The sequence below is a fragment of the Myotis lucifugus genome, unplaced genomic scaffold (genome assembly GCF_000147115.1).
Source record: "Myotis lucifugus unplaced genomic scaffold, Myoluc2.0 scaffold_3, whole genome shotgun sequence".
In the NCBI taxonomy this organism is placed as follows: Eukaryota; Metazoa; Chordata; class Mammalia; order Chiroptera; family Vespertilionidae; genus Myotis; species Myotis lucifugus.
Genome location: NW_005871051.1, coordinates 30,046,717 through 30,059,852, shown reverse-complemented (window position 1 = coordinate 30,059,852; position 13,136 = coordinate 30,046,717). Strand labels below are relative to the sequence as shown.

Sequence of the window (13,136 nt, the reverse complement as noted above, 5' to 3'; positions counted from 1 at the left end):
GGGCCCTGCGTGTGAGTGTGCCATCCAGGCTGTGGTGGAGCCTCCTCGGGAGTCCAGGGCTAGGGGCAGGGTGGGAAGTATTCCATAAAACTGGATAGGGTCTTTCAAGCTCTTAAACATCGCCCCGGAGAACTGAAATCTCAGCACCTGTGTCCACCCAGAGACCTCACTGAGCTAGGCAAAGCCCATACCTCCAGGAGGGAGCTGTGGGGATCTCCCTGCAGCCAACAGCTATTCCCTCACCCCATTCGGTGCGCATTCACAGCTCCTGGTCCCAGGCCACCTCTGCGTGGGCAGATAGCTGCTCTCTGTGCAAATCGGTCCCGTCACCCTGGATGTGATAAGGGAGCATTGGCGAGCCAGGCCTTCTCTGAGCTCCTGCCCAGACGAACCTGCGGCCGATGTCTCTGCCACTGCTGTGGCCCGTGTCCAGTTGGTGAGGGCTCAGCCGAATCGGCCATTCTGTGCTCTTTCTAACTAGCTATGTAGGTTGATTTGGTAACTCAGTCATTGCATGGCCTCAAGAACAAGGTCATTGATGGGATAGTCTTTAAATGAAGAGATTTTCCTGAACAGAGGAAGGAAATAAGGCTTTAAGTCACAGAACCCTAGCAAGGAAGATTCAAGGGCCGTGATGTGTAGCCCTGGGGACCTGGGAGTGCTGCGTCCTGAACCTTTCGGGCCGAGAGCAGTTGGGAACTTTCTGGTACCAACTTTGTCTGGACAGCTGCACCTCCCAGCCACCTCCCCTCCTTCAAACATGTTATGTGAAATTTAAATAAATTTTTTAAAAAATTCAATGCATTCAAATGTTTTTTCTATATACCATTTCACCCAAGTTGGCATCATTTGGTGTTGTGCCTTTATGGTAGTACTCTCTTTTAAAAACATATTCATTATATGTTGACCTGTATATGCTGTGTGTCTTTGTAAGTTATTATCATACATGCCACCTAAATGCCAAACATGCTTTTAAAACAGACTTAAATGCCTTTTTTAGGAAAAACAAAATGATCTTTATTTTTAAAACAATAACTTACAGGTTGAGCGAATTCTCTGACCTACGCCGTTTGCTTTATGCACAGCGTTGAAGCCTGAACAGTTTTGCTTTTTTTTGTTTGTTTTATTTCAATATAAGTTTACAGATACGATTAATGTCAGAAACTGCATTACAGGGCAGTTCTCGTCGCACACCTCATGCCAGTACAAAGCGCCACCCAGATAGAAAACTGTCGTAAATAAAACACTTCCGCCGAGGCTGGCATAGATGTATATATTTATATATTTATATATAATTTCACAACAGCTAACAGTCAACGTCATCCATCGTCAAAACCGAAGTCAGGCTAATTAAAACTACAACACGATTACATGTCAGCGTTATACTTCCCATACAGCATTTAAAATATTTAAACTTTCTGATACATTTATAAGGTATGCCAAGAGTGAGAAAATAAAGTTTTAGCATTTAAATACAAATCACCATAGAAAACCTTCAGGAAACACAGAGAGTCCTACTGTACAGAAGTGCAGGCAGGCCCCTCCGGCCACCAGCTTTGACAAGTGGCATCAGCTGGTGGCACAGCCCGGCAGGATGCACTGTCGGGGTCACAGTCACGTGACGGCCACGCAGGCATGAGAGAGGCGGGGAGGAAGCACAGTGGCACGCCTCCCCCTCGGCACGCTGCTCCTGTCTTAAGCCCCCAGGCAGCTGGGAGCCCTGCTGAAAGCAAGCACACGCATCCCGAGACTGGGCCTCACTTGGTGTTTTGCTCCAAAGCGGAGTACTCTGTTTCCGACACCCGGGAGGCGTCGATGAGTTTGGTGAGGCCTGTTTTGGCCGAGTACTTGAAGATGAAGGCCTTCATCAGCTCGTACCTGTAGTTGCGGTTGATGAAGCTGTAGAGCACAGGGTTGACACAGCAGTGCACCAGGGACAGGCACTGTGTGATGTGTAGAGCCGAGAAGAGGAAGTTCTCCAGCTGGCAGGTGAAGGGGATGTAGTGCAGGATGGAGCAGACGTCCAGGAGCACCACGACATGGTAGGGCAGCCAGCACACCAGGAAGACCACCACGTAGGAGAAGATGATCTTCCGGCTGCTGTGCGTCTCCTGGTCGCCGGAGGCCGAGAGGGCTCGGGCCAGCAGGAAGTAGAAGACGGCGATGATGCAGAAAGGAATGACAAAGCCCAAGACCACAGACATCAGCTCCATGCTGATCAGCCACTCCTTGACGCTGTGCTCGGGGTAGAAGGACCGGCAGTAGGTCTCGTTGTTGGATGCGGACGTGACAGTCTTCAGGTAGTAGGTGTCGGGCAGGGACACGCAGAAAGCCAGCAGCCACACGAGGACACAGACGACACGACGAACCACCTTCTTCCTGTGGCTCGAGGTGTTGGTGAAGTAGGTGATGGACAGGTAGCGGTCCACACTCATGCAGGTGAGGAAGAAGATGCTGCCAAAGAGGTTGATGGAGAAGATGAGGTGAGAGACCTTACAAGTGAGCTCACCCATGGGCCACTGGTTATGCTGCACAAGGCTGACCACCCAGACCGGGATGGTGACCACCACCCACAGGTCGGCGATGGCCAGGTTTAAGATGTAGCAGTGCGTGTCATAGCCAGTGGTCTTGGCCTGGATGTTCACCCAGACCACCACAGAGTTGGCAATCATGCCGATCACGAAGATGAAGATGTAGATGAAGGACAGCGTGTAGAGCAGAACGCTCTTGTTGGCCATGTTGGGGCACGTCATGGTGTCGACCACGATGCAGTCGCTGCTGTTGCATGGCCAGCTGATGTCAGAGAAGTTCCCTGGTTCTGAGTAGTCGAACAGATGCAAATCCATGGTGTCGAGGGCAGCGATCAAGTGGCCTGCACGAAAAAAATCAAACCAAAATGATGGAAGAGAAAAATCGCTTCGTTAGGAAACATTCAAGTTTCAGTCAAAATGCTTTTTCAGCACCCGTACACGCAACTGTTTCACTCCAGTGCTGTAGAATTTTTAAAGAAAACAACCATAGCAGAACCCCGCAAAACGAAATCAAACACACCCAGAATCTAAAGCCACATGGTGCTCAAAGACACAGTGCTTGCTTTATCTTTCCACGGCTGTGTTTGTAAGACATCGCCAGCCTGGCTGTGCCCAGGGTATGAAATCAGCACAATCCAGGGGCCAGAGAAATGTCAGGCAGCTGATGCGGATGGCCGGCTGGCTCTCAGTGGACAGTGGAGGCGTTTCACCTACACCCCCCAAAAATGGCAGAATTGATCTGTTCCTTACCAGTGCCCTGCTCTGGTATCTCAATGAAATTGATTCAGATTCTCTTCCAAATTTGCATTAAAAATGGGACTGGTGCTTTTCACCCGTCTGCAAAATCAGCACACAAACCCAGGTCTCCTGCCGCCCCCGTCTGCAGACGTGTAGACCCCTGGAAACGTGGTCAGCATGCCGAGCACCCTGCAGCCTGACCGAGCTCCAGGCCCGCAGACTCTGGTGTTGCTGTGTGATTCCCAACCCAGGGCGCCCAAGCAGCTGCCTCAAGCGCTGGGCCAGCGCCTGGCTTCCCATGTTTTATCTGCCCAGTTGCTTCAAGAGCAATGTGTGCCAAGACCCTAAGCACAAAAATCACCGCCGGCTGCCTTCCTGGAGGGGCCGACGAGTTTCTCAACTTGTCTTTCCCGCTGACCTGACGTGAGGCCAACTCTGAATTGTCCCCATGTAGCACCCACGGAGGATCCAGCCCAAGATACCACTGTGCTTGGCAATGATTCCTCCAGGAATTCATCAGCCCTGGGAGCTGCCAGGGCCTGTCTTCTACCACTGCCCTGTCCCCCCCAGGGCCCTGAAATCCTTCCATGGCACGGCCCTGGGTCCGCGTGACTATGAGAGGAGACGTAAAATGAAAATAAGCACGGGCCGTGGTGAGGGTTAGGTGCTGGTGCTTCCTTCTCACCTGACCCAGGTAATAACTGACCAAGTCAAGTTTATTTGCCAAGTGGACTCCAGGTCACACATGACAACTCCCCGGGAGGGAAGTCAATGGTCCGTTCGTGGGTCAGTGCCCTAGTGGCCATGCTAACGGTATGAAGAGATAGCTGGGAAAAGCTCCCCCCTGAGAACAGACCTCCTCTCTCCCCCCCGCCCCGCCCTCCTGGGATGGGATTCTGGCTCCTCACTAGTTAATATTAACTTGAGACAAGTTAACCTGTTCTCCCACTACTTCTCAGGACACCGGTGCCTTGGAACTAAAGACCCTAAAGCAGAATCTAACACTTAGCACATGCTCACTAAAACTTCTCTCTGCCCTCCCCCTCCCTTTAGTGAAAAGCATACCCTGGCTTAGTTCTTGCTGCATATTTGAAGCTGACTCTTCCAGGCAAAGTAATCTGTGTCCCCGCCATGGAGACATGCAGGAGCTCACACGAAGACGCGCAGTCGGTTCACCTCCGGGATAAATGGACAGAGTCCCTGAGAAATGAGACTTTCTGCTGCCTCCCCGGACGAGCTGGCTCCTCAGCCTCAAAACCCGGGGCAGGCAACCTACCCTTGAATCACAGTCACCAGAGGCTGCCTGCGGGCTTCTGGGAGTTCTCCCCTGTTGGGCTGTAAGAGGCAGTTGGTTCCCCTCCAGGTGACCTACCCAGGTCTCAGTGTCCCACTGCTGATGGAGGAGCTCGGACAAGCCACAGCCAGGCAGCCAGACAGAGGTGGGTGGGGTCCTGGGACCGGAAAGCCACTGGCTGGTGCCTGGCTGGGGCTCCTTCTCCGTCCGCATTGGCACAGCCTACAAGGCCTCGGCCACAGCCATAAATCCTGGGGTCTGGGCCCATCACAGGGGCCTTTGTTAGCCTGAGCAGATGCCAAGTTCCCCCATGTCTTTCTTCACCTCAGGAGATACCCAGCTCACTCAGGCATGGACAGACGGACCTACTCAGGGGCAGGGGTACAAAATCAGGGGACACCTGCCTCTTGTGTGCGGTCCCCAGGAAATCAGCAGGCAAATGCGTCCTTCTGGGCCCCTCCATTCCCCTGCACCTCTCACTGCTGCCAGAGGGTTTCCTGCCTCTGCCTGATGGGCAGTGAAAGGCTGATGCAGTGACCATGGTCACTCGTGACCAGGCACACTTCCCCGCAGCCGTCCTCTCCCGGGTGGCACAGTGGGGATCGTCCAGCAGTGGGTGGACTGTGAAGTTCAGCTGCCCTGCTGATCACTGATCATTGATCACTGATTACTGATCACCAATTAGCCCAGGAGGTGAAGCCAAAGGCCCACGTGCCTTCTTCTGGGAACCACAGTGCCCCCACCTCCGCCGCAGAAGGCTCTGGTGGTCAGAGCAGGAAGGGAAACACAGAGAAAGGAGGTGGGAAACAGCACAGCCATCGGATCCTCCGCAGAGTCAAATGGGAAACCGGGAGGGGAAATGCCACCCAATCGCTCAGCCTTTGCCATCTCGATATTTTTCATGCATTAAGTGTGGGGAGCCAGGGTTGTGTCAGGAGAAAAGACTATGATTTGGCCCCGTTGTGTGGTGTGCACTCTCAGCAAGGCCCGGGTGCTGAGCGTGTGTCTGGGAGGCCTGGGGTGGGGGGGGTGGGGGGGCAGGGCAGGCTCATTTCATGCCATTACACTGACAGCGTGGACCCCACCAGAGAACAGAATCTGCCTAAATCATCGGCTTCCGTTTTAACAAGGGAGGCTCTCAGAGCCTAATATGAACAAAGGCATGAAACACAGACGATGAACTGTCTACGCAGATGCCTGTTTAAGGCCTGGCCACTAAGTGCCCAGCAAAGTCTGAGGGTGCAGGAAGGGAAGGAGCATCTACTGAACCCCCTGTGGCCACGTGAGCTCCCTGACCACCTGCACGGCATCTCTGCTCCGCTCCAGCCAAAGCAGGGGGCCCCTTGTCCAGGACACAGAGCTGAGAGCCCTGGTGTACACGTGTGAGCGCCTCTGCACTGGCCAGTGCAGCTGGTCTGCTTTGCTGGGAGGCCGTGGTGGGGCTGGTAACCACCAGGACCTGGAGGTGACGCCCTTACCAGCCTCAGAATGAACCAGCCATTCTTGGGGCTGAAGTTTAGGAACAACTTCATGGTGTCAGTCAAAGCTACCCATTGCCTGCACCCTGTGACTCTGAGCCCACACCAAAGAGGGGCCAGGGCATGAGCCCCACTGCAGGCACTTAGGCTGTCAGGTGTTCCTGAGAGGAGGAAAAATACGGGCATAGAATAAAAGATGTTTCCAGTTCCATGACCTCATAGTGCACACATTCCTCCTCTCGAAAGATTCGCATGTTCCCAAGTGTACACGCAAGAACGTTTATTGGCGTGCAGGTTACATGCTAGTAAAATCTGAAGACAAAAATGCCAATCAATGGAGAAATGGTTCAATAAATCCGGCGTATCCACTGTGGAATATAATTTAGCTGTGAGGTGACCGACTCTTATGAATGTAGAAAGTTACTATGCTGTTCAGATCCGCACACATACACAGAGCACGCTCTCTTTCGTGTAAAAAGGGGCAAACCTTATGTGTGTTTTTATATTTAAATGTCTGTGCTTAAAGGCACAAGAACAATCACATTACGTATAAAACTTTGGCCAAGGAGGGTGGAGCGAGAGGACAAAGCGGGGATTGCACTTTTGACACTATAAACCTCTGTATTATTTGAAACCTGACATTAAGAATTATGTAAATTTTAATTAAAAACTATGAATTGGCAGCTACAAAACAGTCATGAGGATATAAAGTACAGCACAGGGAATATAGTCAATAATATTGTAATAACTGTGGATGGTGCCAGGTGGTTACTAGACTTATTGGGGGGATCACTTCATATGTTATATAAATGTCTAACCACCGTGCTGTACACCTGGAACTCATATAATATTGGATGTCAACGGTAATTGAAAAATAAAATAATTACATAAATTTTAATAGAGGCATGGATGTTTCAGAAAACATTAAAGGTTCACATTCCATGTTTCTGGACCACAGACACCCAAGTGAGAACAGAGAGCAGTAAGGTCGCTGTCCCTTCCCTCTTTCCCGACACTTCCCGTGTTTTATCTCACGAGTCGCCTAGAGCCCACGAAGTCCCCGTCCCACACCTGCACTTGGACACATGGCACATCTGCCCCAAGGGACAGTGGCTCGTCCTGGGCCTGCAGAGGGCCAGCATCTGCCACCCTCCCTGTCTGGGGTCTGCAAGGGCTTCGTCTACTACTGATGTCCCACATGGTGGAAGGGCTCCTCTCTGTCCCACAAGGACGTCCCTGGGGACGTGCCTCTCACTTCTCAGGCTCATTATTCTCCCACCAAGTATCCTTGGCAACCAGTGAGCAGCAGCCAGTGGCCTGAGGTATTCAGCTGCATCCAAATGCTTTGCCTAAGCTCACCCGGGGGGGCTGGGGGCAAGCCAGAATCAGAGGCCTCCAAGCTTAGCGTCCCCACGGGGTGGCGATTTGTCCTGCAGTAAACTGTCCCTTCTCGGCCAACAGTCACTCCCTCCAGGAGGGACTGCCAAGTGTTCAGGGTCTGGCTAGTGTTCACCTAAATCATCTTCAATATGTTTGCAATTTCCCATCACAGACCAACAGACCCTTCCCGACTAACCCCTCAGCCCCTCCCATCCCAAATAACGTGTCCCCTGCTTCTCCGGCCTCCTCCCACCCAGGCCGGCATCTCCATGCTGCGTCCTGGCCTGGTTTACGTTTCTCCTGCCACGACATCATTCATCCTCAGACACGCCTGCAAAGTCGCCTGGCCCAAAGTAGATGTTCAATGAATCAATAGTCAATGAATCAGTAGTTCATCAAGCCCCACTGAGACCAGAGATCTGAGGCCATCACTGGAGATGGGCATCCAGAAGCAATTGTTCTGAAATCCCCACTGAGCGGAGATACCATCCCCCCTTTTCATGCCCCTAAATGTTTGTGGAGCCTCCTCCGTGGGGGCTGTACGCTGGGGCACAGCGAGCCAGCATGGTCACCGCCCTGCCCCCAAGGGCTCACCAGCTCACCAGAGGGTCAGGAAGCAGAGGTCGGGGCCGCCCTGGGGCAGGAGGTGAGGGATTTCCACTCCTGAGGCCTGTGGGGCCTTCAAGGAGAAAGGAGAGGGTCAGTGAACCCGGCTGAATAGCTGGAGGCAAGAATCAGGACTTGGTGGGGGTGAGGGGTCAGGCTGGGCCCGTCCCTGCAGAAGACACAAGGGTTTTGAGCAAGCGAGTGGCTTTGGTGCAGAGAAGGCTTCTGAGGATGGAGGTGACACAAACCGGGTAGGCTTGTGGTGGCAGGGTGCGGAGCAGGCTGGAGGCAGGACACCTCGGGGAGGAAGGCGCTCCCAGTCTCCAGTGGGGCAGGTAAGATAAGGCAGGCCAGGCAGGGTCTCGGGCACCTCTCAGTCACAGGGGCCCCTGGCCCTCTGGCCCTTTCAGGACCTCTGCCTACGGGGACCTTCTGTAACAGCTTCCTGCGATTTGGGACGGTGTCCTCCCAGAACTGAAGTTTGGGGAGCAACTCAGTGTTGTCCCCAGAGGCGATCACCTGGAGACTGAGGCAGGGCAGAAGGGGCCAGCTACCCCTCTCCCAACTCCTCCAGGGACTTTATCCGGGGGAACCGTGCTCGGGCCTGCGTAAAGGCCCACCCCTCTAAACGGCGCCTAGATGAGGAGGATCCGCTGGGCCTAGAGAACCATTAGGCAGCTGCACATGACAGGTTTGGTTTTCATTTTGGAGATTTTTGTTACCAATCCCGCAGTAAATCTATGGGGCAGTCCAGAAGGCTTCAGCCCCAGCAGCTCCTGTGGCCAGAGCTCACTGCGGCGGTCTGTCCCCCAGTCCCAACAAACAGAGGACAGTGCCGACTGGACCACACACACACACACACACACACACACACACACACACACACACACAGAGTGACCCTGAGTGACCATAGTCTACACAAGTAAAGAACTGCTCTGAATCACTTGAGAACTGGAAAAATAATAGAGAGAGAAAAAGAAGGAAAGAAAAGGCCATACCCTAATTCAGGTACAGGCCACCTATTCCAGGGGTCCTCAGTCATACATCATGTTAACTCTGGGGGCACCCTCATCCACTTAAGTACTGGGAGATAAAATGAACCCCACATCCAGAAACCCAATCTGGCCTGCTGTGCTCAGCTGCCCGACAGGGAAGTGGAGTTGCACCCAGCAAGGCAGACCCAGAGGCCCCACGTCACAAAGGCTGCCGCCTGGGTTGGCCGAGTGTAACTAGAGCCCTAATTCCCACCCAGCTTAGGACTGGGTCCGGGCAGCAGGAGGTCAGCCAGGCTGAGCCACTCACGGCGCCCGGCACACACAATGGGGCTCCCAGGAGAATGCTCCACAATCTCAGGCTCTTCTATTCAAACTGAGACAGATCCCCACAAAAGGTCCCCACGCTGCCCCTTAGCCAATAGCAGGTCAAGGCCACCTGGGACAGTCACAGCTCTCCACCCTTCGGGCACTTGGAAAACACAGGTCAGCTTCCAAACCTACTCCTGGCTCAGCAAAATTTTGGCTACAAAATTATGCAAATTCCCCCATCACTTTAATAACGAAGCAATAATGCCCCCCCTTCCAATTCTAAATTAGTAGATTCTTACATTAAAAAGCATGCAATACCCCTGCAGAGAGCATTCAGGTAGTCCAGATTAGAGAACCATCCCTGTTTCTTTTTCCTTTTTTTTTTTTTTTGCTTGTCATGATTTTAATAGCAAATATGTGTCCTGGAGCTATAATTTTCTGGACTTTAAGTACAGTTTCTAAATTGCACCTGCCCACTTGGAAGGCATTCTAGTACCATTTTTGTTCCCAAGAGTAAAATTAAGTTTCTCAGTTGCCTAATTTAAAAGTGCAAATACTTTTCAGCTCCCAATTCTGCTCGTGTTCTGCAAAATCACTGGGGAAAATCTCGCCCTGGAATCGTTAAGGTTGTTTTTCTTCCCGTCGGTTACTCTCAGGGTTTAGAATGACTCTCGGCCTCAGGTTTGAGAAACTGCCACCAACTTCCCTGGTGTCGCCTGGAAAACAGGAACCTCCATAACTAGAATAATCACACAAAAAGCCACTGTTCCTGCGTAAATAGTTTTTTTTGTTTGGCTTTTTTTTTTTTCTTCAATTCAGAAAGTCTATACTTGGCCTGTTCTGGGCCTGACTAGAAACCATAATACCTTCTCCATTCTCTCAGGACTTGCTGTTAACAGGGCATGACCTCACCTCCAGAGTCCCAACTCCCTTTAAGCACAGGCATGCTGCCTCGGCTATCCTTTCCAGAACTTTCTTTAAACTGTGATTGTGATGTGCTGCCCTTTAAAAAAATCACATGGGCAGCAAAATAGGCACTTTCCAATTTTCTTTTGCCTTTCCACCTGCATTTTTTCTCAATTTTTCTTTTGCTTTTCCACTCCCCACCCCTCCTACCCCCAGGAGGTTGTGGCCTCAAGCTTAGCAGTTGTGTGTACACTGGAGTGTTTATGGCAGAGACAGGGGGAAAAAGAGTGAATTGTTTCCAAGCTAGAGCTCCGTGTGCAACTCTGCCTCAGAGAAGGCTGAGCGTCGGGAAGCGCATGCTGGTGGAAGGAAGGCACCGCTTTATCCATTAAAAATCTACAGACAGTTCAGCACAGACACCAGCAGCCTCCACTTTCTTTTCTAAGCAAGCCTATTTGATCTGGCATTTTCCTGGCATAAATAAAGGCACACAAAGGCAGCATCTGTGTTTAAAAAGAGAAGGAAAAGTTATCACATTGAGACTTTGCAGAGTGAAGTTTCAGGGGGTGTCCCTGCACCAAATACCTTCAAAAGGCTGTAAACCATTTGGGGGGTGACTTCCACTTCTGGAAAATGTAATTATTCTGTTGTGATCAAATGAATCATGAGAAAGAGAGAAAGAAAAGAAAGGAAGAAAATAAAAGGAAAGGGAAGGGAAGAGAAAAGAACAAGGGAGACAGTCAGTCTGACTTTTACAACTTCTCATTCCGTCTGGAAATTACAAGTCATAGTTAACCACCCATCTTTGCCCTCACTCCAAAGTTGTTATTCTCAGATGCCCCCTCAATATTTGAGCATACTAACAAAACCGAGCAAAATTTATGTTTTACCTGAAGAGTATATTTACATGACAAAATCCTAGACTTGTGACTCTTTTCGCCAACTGAAGTTGGACTAACCTTCTGAGAGAACAAGAAATGCTCAGGTTAGATGAGCAAGGATGCCGTTAGGAGACCAGAAGGCAGGGCCCTGTGTCACATTTAGCCGCAGAGCTCCCTGGCTCCCGGGACCCAGTGGTCCCCCACGGCACTGAATGCAGATGCACTCGGGACCATCCGAGATTCTCAGCAGTTTTCTGCTCCACTTCAGGGTGCCTCTGAACAAAGTGTACATCTTTCTGGGACTGCACGTGGACTGCCGATTCTGTTTGGCAGTTGATATACCAGAAGGGAAGCGGGGTGCCAAGCGGACCCTTGTGCCAACTTTGAGAAGCAGAGTGAACAGCCTGCAGTCTCCCCAAGTCCCCAGCGTACTGGAGCTGAAGTCCCCACAGCAGCAAATAAACACCAGATTCCCAAACCCAACCAACACACGGAAGTTCCTTCCACCAGTGACCTAAGAAAACTGCCTTTTTCACTCTCTGCAGGGAGAGGTGCCCCCCTCCCCTCCCCGCGGTGGTAGGCACCCTGAGCGACGCAGCCATGCGACAAGCAGCCGGGCTCTCAGAAGGCAGACCTGCGCGATCGCAAGCACCCATCACAGCCCTGAGAAAGAAGCCTCTGACAAACCACTCCGCTTAGGAGCAGAAACCCTGCCCGCCGCCGCCTCCCCTCCTTCCCACCGGGTGAAGAGGGAGCAGTTTCCTTACCTCCGCTGTCTCTCACTGAGGGCTCGCTCTCCTGGCTCCTACCCTGGCTCCTACGCTCCCTGCCTGCCTTTGGGGCTGAGCAGTTTGGAGGAACTGTGAGCTCCAAGGCTGCAGACTCACATTATATACACTGCAGGAAGGCGCCTCTAGATGGCAGCTTTGTAATCCACATCTTCCTCCCTCCCTCCCTCCCTCCCTCCCCGTGCCACCCCCACCCCCACCCCCAATACAAATGCAGACACACATGCATGCATGCACGCACACACACCCCTCTTTGTAAAGCCCGGTCTGCTGCTTCCAGCAAAGCTCCTCCACACCAGCGCACTCTTGGAAAACCCCCGCCTTCCTTCATTTGCAAAGTGTAATGAAGCCACAAGGTCCAGGCCCCATGGGGGAAATGTGTCAGCAGAAGAAAAACTGCGAAGAAGCCTTAGTGCTTGGTGAAATCGTCAAATATTTATCTGGTCTCAGGTATATCTTTAACATTCCCATTAACACCAAGAGCTGCCTCTGAATGCCTCTCAGCTCTGGGGGAGACTTTGTTCCCAGACAAATGCTCTGAACTTCTGAACCTGGGTGTTGATTTATTCAGCCTGGGTTTTCTTTGTTAATTCCTTCAAAACAGAAGTCACAGTTTTCATAGGAGCAATCAATGGGTATCCTATATACCCCCCAAAGTGGGGGGAAAGAACCTGTAGAATAGATTTCAATCGATTTTATTTGAATTCTTTTTTCTTTTTCTTTTTTTTTTATATAAATTACTTTAGGCCCAAATGCCTTGAAAACCTAAGCAAAATGGTATTCTGACGCTCCTACACAGTACCAGGCACACATTAAGGGTAGAAAAAAAATGTCTTTTTGATGATGTCTTTTCCTGAGGTAAGTTTAACCAACACTTTATTACTATTATTATTATTAAAATCTACTTCTTATCTAGAAGTGTGTGGCTAAAGTTCTGTCCTTGGGGGAATTAAACCTAAAAAATGTGTTCCACAGAGCACTCGCCTCTCATGCCCCGTTTAGAAAAATAACCACAAAGCAACGACCTCAACTTTCACTTTTAAACCGTGCATGTGCATGTGCAGTGTTCGCTTTCTTTGGGTTTCTGCTTTGGAGTGGGCTTCTCTGAGAGCAGCCAGAGTCGCGTGTGTCACTTGCCGTGTTTCCACTTTTCCCCTCCGGAGCTAACACTTTAGATTCTTTTTATACTTTTACTAAAAACAAGAGCAGACAGCCAGATTCGGGGCTGGG

At 51.2% G+C, this 13,136-nt stretch overlaps 1 protein-coding gene across 1 annotated transcript; it reads right to left on the bottom strand.

The window, feature by feature from the left end:
* Window positions 1–992: 992 nt before the first annotated feature.
* On the bottom strand, window positions 993–12,043 carry ACKR3 (atypical chemokine receptor 3). The gene is made up of 2 exons (XM_006082688.3): window positions 11,886–12,043; window positions 993–2,872 (listed from the first exon to the last, which is right to left on the bottom strand). Exon 2 carries the CDS (start codon window positions 2,844–2,846, stop codon window positions 1,758–1,760), a length of 1,089 nt encoding a protein of 362 aa, XP_006082750.1. The 5' UTR covers window positions 2,847–2,872; window positions 11,886–12,043; the 3' UTR covers window positions 993–1,757.
* Window positions 12,044–13,136: the final 1,093 nt, after the last annotated feature.